This window comes from Priapulus caudatus, unplaced genomic scaffold (assembly GCF_000485595.1).
Source record: "Priapulus caudatus unplaced genomic scaffold, Priapulus_caudatus-5.0.1 Scaffold1869, whole genome shotgun sequence".
Lineage (NCBI taxonomy): Eukaryota > Metazoa > Priapulida > Priapulimorpha > Priapulimorphida > Priapulidae > Priapulus > Priapulus caudatus.
In genome coordinates this window covers 896-15,704 of record NW_014578930.1, presented here as the reverse complement: position 1 = coordinate 15,704, position 14,809 = coordinate 896, and the positions used below count along the sequence as shown (strand labels likewise).

Sequence of the window (14,809 nt, the reverse complement as noted above, 5' to 3'; positions counted from 1 at the left end):
TGCCTGTCACGTGCTGGATTTAGTAGTTTAATTTGTGTCAACTGATGTTTCAGTGTTCTTATAATATATGTATTTTTGTCTAAAATAACCGTGTTTTCGATTCCCAGCTGAGAAAATTGAAAGAGCATGCAAACACACCCAAATCATCTGGAAAACTGCGCTCTGCAGAACCCAATGCCGAATTTAAGCCAAAAATTGCAGTGCAGAGGGCACCGCCAAGGTGTACCAAAAAGTGGTAAGATTTTGTGGCGCTGACTAATTTCTTGAATGAACTATTGCCTGCCATAAATATAATAGATTTATTATATATAATTTATTATATATAATTCTATTTTCATTTCAGCTGGAGTGCCATACTATGCGTCTTCTTCCATATTTGGCATAGGTGCAAACACGGTCCTAATCATTATGATCATAGTGTAAGTACATTTGCTATATCGGTGTCACGTGCTTATGCCGTATGTGCTTTACCTAGTTGATATTGTGTGCGGCGTGCGTGCGTGTGTTTGTGTGCATTCGCATGTTGTGTGTGGGGGGCGCGTGTGCATGTGTGGATGTGCGTGTGTGACATGTGTGGCACTGTGTGTGTGGCATGCGTGTGTGTGCGGTGCATGACCATACTTGACTGCATGTGGTACTATAATAGTAGTAAATGCAGCTAGAATTTGATTGAAAATATTTGTTTAAGAAATCTGCCACCTATAATGATACTCCGATTTTTCCCTTATTTATAATGCTGTTTGTTTTTTAGGATGTTGTCAGTAGTAGTGGTGAATGTTGATGCTGTATAGTCAGCTAAAGGCACTTGAGTACAAGAGCACACAACAAGATATTTATGGAGACTTGTTCGATTTCAACAAGATTGGGGGGTATGTGTGTAATTATATTCTAATTTAAAGTTGATATATCTTATGCACGCATGTACGCACACACACGGTCATGCAAGCACGCACACTCACTCGTGCATAGCAAAGCTACGCGTAAGAGTTGCATGAGAGATATTTTGAATTTTATGGCAATGGCAGATGCAATCATAATGATTATAGCTATTTCTTATTGTTTCCAATGTATCATAGTGTGTCTGTATTATTGTTATTATCTTAGCTGTGGATTGTATTTAATACCTAAATTGTGAGTTTGACTTATGTACTAATTTGCTTTCTTATCTTTAAAACCTATATTCTTTCAGTAATATTATTTGCACTAACATGAAAATATATGTCTTAAAACAATTACATCTTATAGAAGCTATCCCACATCGGATAACGACTGGCTGAAGCTGTTTACCAACAAAAATAACCTACACAATGCAGGCAGATGGAAAAGATGAGTGACGTTGTGACAGTGACAGCACAAATGGTTGAGCAGGTGAGCGAGCAGGTGCCAAGTTACTTCAAGTTATTAGTATCTACTAACTTGATCAATCAAATTGAAAAAGTTATAGAAATAGTTCATTAAATGCACTCGCGTCAAAAGTGAAAATATTGGCAAAAAATCCATATTTGGGGTGAACTATGCATAGAAGTATGAACCAGTTGATAATTTAATTTGTAGAAAATTGTAGATTAACAATTAATTGCTATTGCATGGTGATCTACACCAATGTTTATTTAACATTTTTGAATTTCGAAGGGGAAGTGGATTCTGTTATGTACAGACGGTTTGAGTTTTGGCATACTGATAATTAAATTTTGTATCTGCTTATGTATGTATATATATATATATATATATATATATATAAGAGAGAGAGAGAGAGAGAGAGAGAGAGAGAGAGAGAGAGAGAGAGAGAGAGAGAGAGAGAGAAGAGAGAGAGAGAGAGGAGAGAGAGAGAGAGAGAGAGAGAGAGAGAAGAGAGAGAGAGAGAGACGAGCGAGAGCGAGAGCGAGAGCGAGAGCGAGAGAGCGAAATTTATGTGTGTTTGTGTGCACGCTCGTGCGGGCGTGTGTGTAGCTAATGTTTTATTACATTTTAAAATTTTACAGATGCAGAAGTCGATTACCGATCTTAAGGATGCACTTGCTACCAATACAATAACCATATCACAGTGTTTTGACCAACGACCACCAAACAGTTAAAGAAGGTAACCTTCAATAATAAGTCTACAAACCCACAAACCTGGTTCTTCTGTTTGTACATGGGCATACTGAGTACATGGTAATGCATTTTTATACAATTAACTTAAGATTAAACCTTCGAATGATATAAACTTGGCTAACATAGAATGCTTCCAGTCATTTACTGTTGTAATTATCATAATGAATGTATTATTTAATGGTGAGAAAACTTGTGCATCAGGCATCATGTTGTGGTCTCAAATGGCTTACATAGCCGTTATTAGTTAAATTATTATGAAATGCTTATTGGGAATATCTGCCAATATCTGGTCATTTTGAAAGGTGCTATTGTTGTGTGTGGAATACTGAATATATTAGCCCAATCACTCTGTAAATTGTATTTTGACTTTTGGCCATTAATGTTGTTAGTGCTGTACGTGCGAGCATGTGTGCGCGCGTGTGCGTGTCTCTGTGCGTGCGTCTGTTCATGGGTGTGTGGTGAACGAGCGTGCATGCGTGTACGTGTGTGTTTTCTGTGGCATGGGTGTGTGGCTGAACGAGCGGTGCATGCGTGTACGTGTGTGTTTCTGTGCATGGAGTGTGTGGTGAACGAGCGGCATGCGTGTACGTGTGTGTTTCTGTGGCATGGGTGTGTGGTGACACGAGCGTGCATGTGCGTGTACGTGTGTGGTTTCTGTGCATGGGTGTGTGGTGAACGAGCGTGCATGCGTGTACGTGTGTGTTTCTGTGGCATGGTGTGTGGTGAACGAGCGTGCATGCGTTAGGCTGTACACAAACCAACCCATGCACAAACACACAAACCCACAAACCAACACTCAAACACACGCCGGTGAAAACATAACCTCCGCCAAGCCCCTGGCGGAGGTAATTAGGAAGCATGAGCAAGGATGATCACAGTAAGAGTAGTGACAGGGTTTTCTGCTAAATGATTAACATGTGCTGAAAAAATTTGAAGAAACCGCATGGATTATACAAGTAAATATAAGAACTTGACATACCAAACATTTTCTTAGAGACATGAAAGTCCCGAATACACGGCGAATCTGTGAATATGCTCTCGTACACCTGCTTAGCAGATATATCAAGGTCAATGTCCATAGGCTTGTACCCATTGTGATTATCACATGTGCATGATGTTGGCCCTACAACAATAAACACATCACAGTGATCCACATGATGACCTACTATTATATTAATTTTAGAATATTTACACACAATAGAAAATATGTCTATCAGTGTCTGCAAAGCTATATTCATAAGCAGCTACAGTTTAAATGAAATAATACATGGTGGTAAATTAAGATCAAGCGGCTAGTGTTAGCACGATGTATGCACGTAGGTAAAATATAATGTATGATTAATCTAGGATAAAAATTATGTATGGAAACCAATATGAAATATTGATTGCCACATTTGTACCACATGTATTTTTCGATAATTTTGATGCTACCAATGTAACTACTGATATAGGCTCTGACAGTTAAATATCAGGATCAGTAACATGCACTCCCGCTCTTGTCATTAATAAGACCTTTGCTAACCATCATCATCATCACTCCCATCGCCACTGTCCTCCCCTTCAGAGCTGCTATCTGTACTGTCATTTGAGTGAGTCCTATTCTTCTGCACTTTCACAGGTTCGTTCTTTTGGCTGGTGTCATTTTTACTACTCTTAGTCTTGCCACCTTTCGCTGGTGATTTCGTATTGTTGTTCTTTTCGGTTCCCTTAGTCTGTTCATGAAAAACAGCAACATGACATGATGATAAAGAGTCATTTTATAAAGTACATGACAACTGTCAGCAACGAGGCTCGTTAGTTTAAGACCATAACAATCTGATGCAAAATAAAAATTTATATTCTGGATTTGGTTTTCATAGTCTGCAAAATAAGAATGTGAGATGCTGCTACCTACAATAACTTATATTCAATAATTACTATGTAAGAAAACTGCATTGATTTACATGTCGGTTTTCCAGTGAATGCAAAATGCCAAGATAATTGCTCTAAAATACTACTACAACTCGGCAATAAGTTTAGTCTAATAGAGCTCTATGTCTTACTTCAAGGGCAACTTTCACTACGATATCAGGGACTGAGAACGACTTCTTAATCGTCACTTCATCGACGTTCAGATGCTGGGCATAGACTGCTGCTGACTTTCTTCTCTGCCTTTTTTTAGCATGTTTCAGAGTATCTGAATCACTTATACTATGGGTGTCACAACTGCTGCTGTCATAGTCATCCGTATGGATTAAATACTGAGTTCCTGGAATGTTGCTAGATGGCTCCACATAATCCTCATCCTCAGTTGTCAATCCAAGGTCACCACCATAGTTCTTGTGAATCCAATACCAAAGATCTTGTGGTGACATTGGCTGAAAGTAAAGACCGATAGATGCGTTTATATCCTATATATTCTAGGATTCATTATTCTTACAATGGTTAGTTTTTACCAAAATGCAAATTTATAGGTTTAAAAAGTAAATTGCTCTAAATAGACTTATTTGAGAAGAAACAGAATTGCTTGGTTAATTCTAAACTCTCTTAATTTGCAACTAATATATCTGTATATGTGCCATAGATTACAGCCTACATCCTGCACCTGATAAATTGTACACGTCATTGCTAGTAAAGGGATTGATATAACTTCCTAATTTAGTTGCTATAGTAATAAGACTCGCATATGATAGCCTTTCAACACATCTAGGGCACACAGATGCAGATATTAGGATAGAAATAGTGATGTGTCTTTATGCAGATGATTTCAGCAATAATATTTAGTGCAATACCAAATGTACATCTCTCTGGTCCCACCACTAACGCTGAGAGGGTCTATGTCCCCCAGGGTACTGCCAGAACGTACCCTGGGTACGGTCCGGTATACCAGAACGTACCCTGGTAATATCTAATATGCCGGACCGTACCTCGCCTACGCCACTAACGAGTCTAGGGAGTCGCCTACGCCTACTCCCTAACCCTAACCATATCAAATAGTTACCCAGGGTACCCAGGGTACGTTCCGGCAGTACCCTGGGGGACATAGACCCTATGAGCACCCCTAACTATAGCCTTAATTCTTATGTTCTCTTAAAATATAAAACAACATCGTGTAATGCGTGCATAACTTTTAGCATACCTGATCTAGTAAGGAATTTTGCCAGATTCGGAAAAGCATCATGTAAATCTTATCTCTGTTGTTTATTGATGGAAAGATGTGACGTTCACTTGACGTTGTTATCTGTACAGCATTTGACACAACACGGGCTGTTCTCTCCTTTGTGATGGACGTGATGGACTTGATGTTGATAATAACCTTTAATATGAAAAAATAGAGTTTATTATATATTGTCCTGGTTGCAACCACAATACAGATTGAAACCTATTGTATGTTGTTTCTAAAATTGCGTGTAGTATAACTAAAGGGAAATTATATGAGTGGAACTATTGAACTGCATGGTTAAAATACATTTATTAGTAAACACAAATACCCTAATAAAGCAGATAAAGTTCACTGTCACAGTTAGAAGTGAACTTCAGATCAATGATTATGGAGCACAAGTGATCGACTTCCTATCTTCGAAATGAGAGAATCAGAAGTTTAAAGCTAAAGATAATAATGCATACTTTGCAGATCTAGTATTCTCCTGAGGGTAAATATCTACGGCCTAGTGATTCTTCAAAGTAGTACAAAACCTGATTTAACTCCTAATATATGCAACCAGAACCAGTGAAATAACAACTACTTAAGTGCACAAGCAAATATGCTGCTAAACAAGTTCCGCGGAGCGACAGCGCTCATCTAACGTCTACTGCGGTGACTCTGTGGTGGAGTGATGGGATTCTAGTCAACTCCTGTAGTCCGCAAATGTGTTCACGATACACGCCGAAACAGTGGAAGGCACAGGGATGGTATCAGGAACCTTCTCAAGGAATGTTCGTTGGGATCTGTTATGAAAAGTTGCACGAGATGGCGCGTGACGTTTAAGTGTCTTCGGATAAAGATGGAAGCTCCCATCGTACGTAGTAGCAACAACTATTTGCAAGACAGAATAGGTAAGCACTCATCCATTTACCTACGCAAACCTACAGGCTCAAATAGAGAGCTGCCACCTGTAACTAATTAAGCAGGCAAAAACTACACAGTACCACCACCACATGCCACTGGCAGTGGCATACATTACATGTAACACACTGACAGTACAAGAATTCCATAGAAATTATACGGAGCATAAGGAGCATAAACCTTCTTCAACCAAATTTAGCTTTTGAAATTTCACTGTGAATTGTAACCTCATACATCCAGGCATGTATAGATTCTACTAGCAAACCGGCCAGTCAAATTTCTTTCTAACAGTAAACAAATCCTGTTTAACCGTCCTCTTGAGGGTCAATAGGTATCCGACACTTACTCTTCGCATGTCAGCCAGAAAGTAACATTTCAAGGTCCTTCTCAATAAAGCCATAAAAATGCTAGGTCACTGCTGAAACAAAAAAGTTTTTCAATCGTTCCGTCTGACCATGTCCTCAGAAAATGTCTAAAATGCTGCTGTGCCTATGACCTTTGACCTGTGACCTGCCAATTTCGCACAGTGATGGCTTTTCCTACCATGATGCTATACACCGACTATCACGAGCCTAGGTCGAGCCGTTTAGATTTGTGCCGCAATTCTGCATTTCTCCCTATACCTTAAGTTAGAGGGAATGTTCCCCCTTCTTTTACACTCTTGACCTTTGACCTTTGACCCCAGCTTCGACATCCCAACTCGTTTTCGGATTACACTTCTTGTACACAACATTCTGGTCTTGCATCTTGAGAGAGGATTAGAGGTTGTTTGGTACCACCCTGGAGCCCCCACATAGAGCTGGCTATGGAGAACACTGGCTCACTGAGGTTGAGTCCAACCACTGAGGGACTGACCCTGGGCCTTGTTGATGGACATGGCAAAGCTTAGCTTGACTGAAACTGCAGCCTCTTGAGATGAAATGGCAGGTCTGATGAGTATGAGCGGGATCCTTGGATGAAGACATTTTCGCCGCTGCCCTTGCCTGTCATGATTTTGGCTTCGATGACTCTGCATAAGCTGCTTCAGCTGTGAGCCTTGTGCCGTTGCAGGCTTTGGAGCATCCAGGTTGCGCATTAGCAATATGGGCGCCCGACTTGAGCACCAAGTTGTGTGTGGCAGACCTGAGGCGTGCAGGCTGTTGAGAAACTCGGTCGGATAGTGATGACCTGGTGAGGATCAGGAACTGTGTCCATCGACTTGTAGCTCGTTGGGTCGCCAGGCAGTTGCTCGGCAGCTTGGCGGTTGATGTCATCCATGTCCAAATTCTTGGGAGCAAGGATGGCTCGCTGGCTTCAACCAGTCTTGTTCTTGGTAGCGGAGTGTGACGGTTTGGGAAGACTTTGGTCATCAGCTAGGTGATGGTCCGCCTGCGTTGCTGAATCGCGGCTTGACTTGGCCATCAGCTGTGGTGGTGATGCTGCTATTGCCGACCTCCAGCAGTTGCTAAGAGAAGTGCCAGCTTCTTCATCGCCGCTGAGGCTGCACCCTCATGTTGGTCTTCAGGCTGTGGCGTTCACCTCGCTCCAGAGGTACGACGACTTGATGCAGGCATTGACAGCATCTGCTCTTGTTCCTTTGGCGATGACTGGCAAGGTTTGGCCGAAAGTCGCCTGAGAGCAGGAGAGGGCACACTCCATGACGTTTGTGTTGTGCCGAAGGTCCTGTAGGGTGTTGTCGAGTGCTTCAAGGCGCCTTTGTGGCTCATTGGTTGCTTCGTCCCAGATGATGAGCTTGCACTCTTGGAACAGCCATGGCCTTTGTGGAGCCACGGCTAATGTTGGCGGTTGGATTTTCCCGCTTTGGCCAGGTTGAATGGCAGCTTGAAGGCGAGTGAGCATTGCGCTCTCCGTCCAGCAGGGTGGCAGCAATGCGCTTGAAGCAACTGCCAGGGCAATCTTCCTCGTCTGGCTGACTTGGCCAGAAGAAGTTGGTAACGAAGTGTTGCCTGTTCCGGCAGGAGCGTCGGAGGAAGAAGAGGCCGCTACGTTTTTTTTGTCAATTTTTTTGGCCAAATTTTTGGGTCAGATTTTTTGTCAAATTTTTTTGGCCTAAAATGGTCGTCGCGCTCATGCTGATTCAGAATATATATGGTGTTGGGGGTCACCTCTTACGAGGGGGAGAAGATAGACAGACAGACAGACCGAAAAACAGACTCGCCCCTTTATGTAAGAGATTAACAAATACTGACAATGGGACCTATTTTTCAATATATCCACCATACCTTAATAGTTTACCAATTAATTATGCACCAATGCACGCACTGGACATGGGTTCGCTGAAATCATAATGTATAACTTCACATGCGCACACACACACACACACACACACCAGAGACGCCGACACGCACGCACAAAACGCACGCACGCACGCACCGCACGCACGCACGCACGCACGCACGCACGGCACGCACGCACGCACGCACGCACACACACCACACAAACGCACAGCGCATGCACGCATGCACGCACGCACGCACGCCTGCACGAACAAATGCATACATATACAAATGAAATGTTGTGTAAAAGATATGAGAACATGACGATATATGACAACTTGACAAGACATATGATAGTCATAACTATAATTCTGACATTTTTGTAATTTCAGGAAATATCGTTGTGTATTCACGGGTACGCGGTAAGTACCTGTACCAGTAAATTGCTACACTTTATACATTATGTAACATTATATCAGGGTCAGAGCCTGTGTTGGAATAGGAGCAGCCAGAACCTAGGTTCTAGACGTAAATAAAAAATAAATGTAATAATAAACCTAAACGACCATTGACGCATGAACCACAAGAAATAATTAAAAAGTTATGGAAACGGTCATACTTTACTTACAGTAGTTTCCCACTTGAAAATGTTTGCACGGAAGCACACCCAATTTTGTGAAATATATAACCTCCCATGAATGATTATGTCTTTCAGCAGTCCACATGAATAATCTGCAAAATGAGAAATATGGGGTAAACTTTTAAAGACATCTAATGAATATTGTAGCTAGGTCTAGATGGCTTTTATAATGATTCAATATAAGTGAAAACTATGAGGGGTGAAAGTAATAACAACAACAACAACAACAACAATAACAAATAATATTGAATCGATAGGCATGCATGACAAATCTTTATACATGTGATCTTATCTTTAGCTTAATCAATGAACTCAATGTATTACTGTGTAACTTCATGTCAAAACCTTGCTACAAATGTTTCAATGATTAGCTAGTCATGAGACCTATATACATTTTTAATAAAAAATGCTTGTGGTATAAAAAATACCAATATCAGCATTTATAATATCTGAAAAAATATGCAAGTTAGCTTGAGTATATGAAACAGTCTCAATTATGCATTCATCATGTTATAGTGCACTCTACTTCATGAAACATGCATAGAATTAGGAGTGAGTAAAAAGAATTCACTCCTGATATAGAATGAATGAATGAAATATTTTACATTGTAAGACAAAATTCACAGTTTGCACGGTAAAAATACCTGCAAGCAGACGTTCGGATTCAGTCACATGATCCTTGAATAGCTTCTTGAAGTCTTCACATTTGGTTTTATAGTTTGAGCTATTAAAGACCTGTGTGTAAAAAATTAACATTTAAGAAAATATGCATATATATATATATATATATACATACATAAGCAGAACAAAATTTAATTATCAGTATGCAAAACTCAAACCGTCTGTACATAACAGAATCCACTTCCCCTCGAAATTCAAAATGTTAAATAAACATTGGTGTAGATCACCATGCAATAGCAATTAATTTGTAATCTACAATTTTCTACAAATTAATATTATCAACTGGTTCATACTTCTATGCATAGTTCACCCCAAATATGGATTTTTTGCCATATTTTCACTTTGACCGGAGTGCATTTAAATGAACTATTTCTATAACTTTTTCAAATTTGATTGATCAAGTTAGTAGATACTAATAACCTGAAGTAACTTGGCACCTGCTCGCTCACCTGCTCAACCATTTGTGCTGTCACTGTCACAACGTCACTCATCTTTTCCATCTCCTGATTGTGTAGGTATTTTTGTTGGTAGAACAGCTTCAGCCAGTCGTTATCCGATGTGGGATAGCTTCTATAAGATGTAATTGTTTTAAGACATATATTTCATGTTAGTGCAAATATATTACTGAAAGAATATAGGTTTTAAAGATAAGAAAGCAAATTAGTACATAAGTTAAACTCACAATTTAGGTAATTAATACAATCCACAGCTCAAGATAATAACAATAATACAGACACACCTATGAATACATTTGGAAACAATAAGAAATAGCTATAATCATTATGATTGCATCTGCCATTGCATAAAAATTCAAAATATCTCTCATGCAACTCTCTACGCGTAGCTTTGCTATGCACGAGTGAGTGTGCGTGCTTGCATGACCGTGTGTGTGCGTACATGCGTGCATAAGATATATCAACTTTAAATTAGAAATATAATTACACACATACCCCCCAATCTTGTTGAAATCGAACAAGTCTCCATAAATATCTTGTTGTGTGCTCTTGTACTCAAGTGCCTTTAGCTGACTATACAGCATCACATTCACCACTACTACTGACAACATCCTAAAAAACAAACAGCATTATAAATAAGGGAAAAATCGAGTATCATTATAGGTGGCAGATTTCTTAAACAATATTATTCAATCAAATTCTAGCTGCATTTACTACTATTATAGTACCAACATGCAGTCAAGTATGGTCATGCACCGCACACACACGCATGCACACACACACAGTGCCACACATGCACACGCACACATCCACACATGCACACGCGCCCCCCCACACACAACAACATGCGAATGCACACAAACACACGCACGCACGCCCGCACACAATATCAACTAGGTAAAAGCACATACGGCATAAGCACGTGACACCGATATAGCAAATGTACTTACACTATGATCATAATGATTAGGACCGTGTTTGCACCTATGCCAAATATGGAAGAAGACGCATAGTATGGCACTCCAGCTGAAATGAAAATAGAATTATATATAATAAATCTATTATATTTATGGCAGGCTTCATTTATGTTCATTCAAGAAATTAGTCAGCGCCTACAAAATCTTACCACTTTTTGGTACACCTTGCGGTGCCCTCTGCACTGCAATTTTTGGCTTAAATTCGGCATTGGGTTCTGCAGAGCGCAGTTTTCCAGATGATTTGGGTGTGTTTGCATGCTCTTTCAATTTCTCAGCTGGGAACGAAAACACGGTTATTTAGACAAAATACATATATTATAAGAACACTGAAACATCAGTTGACACAAATTAAACTACTAAATCCAGCACGTGACAGGCACGTATATATAGTTCTTTTGATAATCAATACAAATAAATAATCAGTGTGTGCACTAATTCTACACCATCAGCTATAAATGCTACTTTGAAATTTGTTTAATTCATAAATATTTGATGACAGGCGCACCTAGACTTTTGTAATGATCTACCAATCCAGCATCTGTGTTCTTTTCGATCAATGCTAACAAAGTAGAAACAATATCACATGTTAATAATACATATTATCACATAACATAACTACCTGCACTTTTCATCTGATAATATGCTGAAGTGCCAAAAAACATAATCAATGAATATCTATAATTTATAATTAAATATATAAACCACTCCTATGTGAAATAACCTTCCTAAATATTCTCACGGATTGCTAGGTATACTTGCATTTTATGAACCCGAATGTGCTCTTTACGTAGGTTACGTTCCACGTGACTACGATATGGCTCCGTTTGTTAGAAATGCTAGTAATGCAGAAAAGCGAAGAAATATAGAAGGTGTCGCCGTATGGTATGTTCCCATTCGTTACTTCTGAAGACACCATATATAACTTGTTTGGCACCTTCTTGACAACAACCTGAATAGAAGGGAGAAATGACAAGAATAGACCCATTAAAAAAAACTCTCAATCTACTATAATTCAACCTGCTAGCAGATATTTCACAACCAGAGTCAGGTGCATAAATAGGAGGTAACGAAGCCTCAACACCACTGCAATTACTTGGTTTACTGGCTTTGGGGTACTGATGTAGGACTGTAGTGTGAAGAAGTACTCACAGAAGTTTTCATAGAAAAAAGAAGGAATAAGTGCAGGAAGAAATGGTAATGCTCACAGTTATTATTACAATTGAAACGAATAGAAATAAATATACAGCCGGATACACCGGATCTAATTTTAGAATTAAGTCATTTCATTATATAGTCTCCGCTATTTAGCGGAGGCATAGCGGAGCGTTCGTGAAACAGGTGTTGTCCGTTCGCTAAGTTCTCCGTTATGCCTTCGTTAATCAGCGAACGGACAACTTAGCGGAGAACTTTAGCGGAGTTTTGTGAACTGCGCCCCTGGGCACTAGTGACGGCCCAAGGATAGAGAACATGGGTCCCAATAAAACCAATGTGCCTAACCTTAACCTATTATATTGATATAATATTATATTTATATTGATGTAAATGACATTGGTTTTATTGGGACCCATGTTCTCTATCCTTGAACCCTAGTCTAGTGGCCACCACCAGGCACCACTAGGCCTAAACCGACCAGGCTCTCCGACTAGTTACACGGCGGAGGACTCTCGCCACGTAGTGTTAAGCGAGATCTATGGGAACTTGTGGCTACACTAGGGCCTAGGCTAGCCACAAGTTCCCATCTCGCTGTTCACAATTCCTCCGCCGTGTAACTAGTCGGAGAGCCTGGTCGGTTTAGGGCCTAGGCCTACCAATTAGAATACCCGGGTAAATCATTAAAAATTAAATGTAATGCCATTGTTATACATTCACTGTTCATCGGGGGTTCAGACCCCTGTCTTGATAGTCTTTGAACGCTAACGCAGAATTTCAAAGTAACCGCAACACTCTAAGTAAATGCAGTTAAAACTTATTATTCCACAAAACACACGTCGATTACAAACTACGATCTCCTCTCTCGCTCCCGCTTGGCCGCTTCCCAACCCGCCAACCAGCGCCATCTCGCGTGAACAAAAACTATAAACGGTAGTAATAATATTAACAGCTGCTGTAATACCGCTACATTTCACCGCACGCACTTTTATCTTTCTGTGAGTTTGTGTACACTATAGTATACTAGTGCGCAGGGGCGGACTGGCCCCTCGGGCAATCGGGCAATGCCCGAGGGTTAGGGTTAGGGTTAGGGTTAGGGTTAGGGTTAGGGTTAGGGTTAGGGTTAGGGTGCTCGCCGAAAATTTTTATTTTTATTTTAATTTTTTGTTTCTTCAGTTTTTCTTCTTCATCGGTCGGTCTGAAAAATATTGTGCCCCAAATCCGAGGACTTTTTCCAATCCATAGAGGGTGAGGGTTCCACCACTTTTTCAAAGTTCCAATCACCTACCTTACGGACGGACGGACGGACGATCATGCGATTCTACAAGCTGCATCTGACTACGTCAGATGCGCTAAAAAAGTAGGTGTCCCAATACTGTTTTATTATTATGTAATCCATAAGGTAGCAAAGAATTTTTAGATTGCTAAATTGGTTTACTAAGATTACATTATAGGTTGGGTTACAGTACAGAGAGGTTAAGGCATATTGTGTAATTGCTGATATCTATTACATAAAGGGTGAGTTATTATACATATAGCTTACAACAACTTATCTGATGTGTGCACTGAGGCTGAATGATGGACCAAAAGATTTAGTTGTGCTCCTATATGAAGCAATGTTTAAGCATCACATATATACACCCGGCGATGCCCGGGATTAAAGAGCTAGAATTTAGTCTGCTATGACGGCTGTACTGATCTTATTCGGATTTTATAAATCTGTGCCAAGAATTTCACTTCTGTTCAGTTCTGCAGCGCTTCTTGGTACACAACATTCTTGGTCTTGCCATCTTGAGAGAGGATGTAGAGGTTGTCTGGGTTACCCACCCTGGAGCACCCCACATAGAGCTGGCTATGGGAGAACACTGGCTCACTGAGGTTGAGTCCAACCACCTTGAGGGACTGACCCTGGGCCTTGTTGATGGACATGGCAAAGCTTAGCTTGACTGGAAACTGCAGCCTCTTGAACTGAAATGGCAGGTCTGATGAGATGAGCGGGATCCTTGGGATGAAGACATTTTCGCCCTTGCCCTTGCCTGTCATGATTTTGGCTTCGATGACTCTGGGCATAAGCTGCTTCACTGTGAGCCTTGTGCCGTTGCAGAGCTTTGGAGCATCCAGGTTGCGCATTAGCAATATGGGCGCGCCGACCTTGAGCACCAAGTTGTGTGGTGGCAGACCTGAAGGTGCCAGGCTGTTGAGAAACTCGGTCGGATAGTGCATGACCTGGTGAGGATCAGGAACTGTGTCCATCGACTTGTAGCTCGTTGGGTCGCCAGGCAGTTGCTCAGGCAGCTTGGCGTTGATGTCATCCATGTCCAAATTCTTGGGAGCAAGGATGGCTCGCTCGCTCAACCAGTCTTGTTCTTGGTAGCGGAGGTGACGGTTTGGGAAGACTTTGGTCATCAGCTAGGTGATGTCCGCCGCTGCGTTGCTGAATCGCGGCTTGACTTGGCCATCAGCTGTGGTGGTGAGTCTGCTATTGCCGACCTCCAGCAGTTGCTAAGAGAAGTGGCCAGCTTCTTCATCGCCGCTGAGCTGCACCCTCATGT

At 40.9% G+C, this 14,809-nt stretch overlaps 2 protein-coding genes and 1 long non-coding RNA gene across 3 annotated transcripts in view; 1 reads left to right on the top strand and 2 right to left on the bottom strand.

Annotated features, from left to right (window-relative positions):
• The window catches only part of LOC106817796 (GRAM domain-containing protein 1B-like), a 19,101-nt gene extending 9,366 nt beyond the window's left edge, over positions 1–9,735 (bottom strand). Inside the window, exons 1-6 of the mRNA XM_014822492.1 lie at positions 9,640–9,735; positions 8,984–9,087; positions 5,213–5,389; positions 4,137–4,451; positions 3,617–3,806; positions 3,074–3,217 (exon numbers count right to left, since the gene is read on the bottom strand). Of these exons, the coding sequence (XP_014677978.1) occupies positions 3,074–3,217; positions 3,617–3,806; positions 4,137–4,451; positions 5,213–5,254 (691 nt within the window). The 5' untranslated portion in view covers positions 5,255–5,389; positions 8,984–9,087; positions 9,640–9,735. The remainder of the gene's footprint in view (positions 1–3,073; positions 3,218–3,616; positions 3,807–4,136; positions 4,452–5,212; positions 5,390–8,983; positions 9,088–9,639) is intronic.
• Positions 217–778, top strand: LOC106817797. The gene is made up of 3 exons (XR_001395106.1): positions 217–235; positions 344–419; positions 752–778. It is a non-coding gene; the product is annotated as an uncharacterized LOC106817797 (long non-coding RNA).
• A 164-nt stretch (positions 9,736–9,899) lies between the features above and the next one.
• LOC106817795 (GRAM domain-containing protein 1B-like) lies at positions 9,900–14,573 on the bottom strand. The gene is made up of 8 exons (XM_014822491.1): positions 14,418–14,573; positions 11,868–12,057; positions 11,614–11,667; positions 11,258–11,383; positions 11,082–11,157; positions 10,627–10,743; positions 10,126–10,246; positions 9,900–9,938 (listed from the first exon to the last, which is right to left on the bottom strand). The coding sequence occupies exons 1-8, from the start codon at positions 14,571–14,573 to the stop codon at positions 9,900–9,902; spliced, it is 879 nt and encodes a 292-aa protein (XP_014677977.1).
• Between the last annotated feature and the right edge of the window lie 236 nt (positions 14,574–14,809).

Bases quoted from the DNA above. Each gene is read 5' to 3' on its own strand.
- LOC106817795 (XM_014822491.1), bottom strand. From the start codon at position 14,573: ATGGATGACATCAACGCCAAGCTGCCTGAGCAACTGCCTGGCGACCCA. The intron at 11,384-11,613 runs GTGCGCCTGTCA...TTTCGTTCCCAG, and splicing joins AGATCATTACAAAAGTCTAG to CTGAGAAATTGAAAGAGCAT. The intron at 10,744-11,081 runs GTAAGTACATTT...TTTGTTTTTTAG, and splicing joins CTAATCATTATGATCATAGT to GATGTTGTCAGTAGTAGTGG.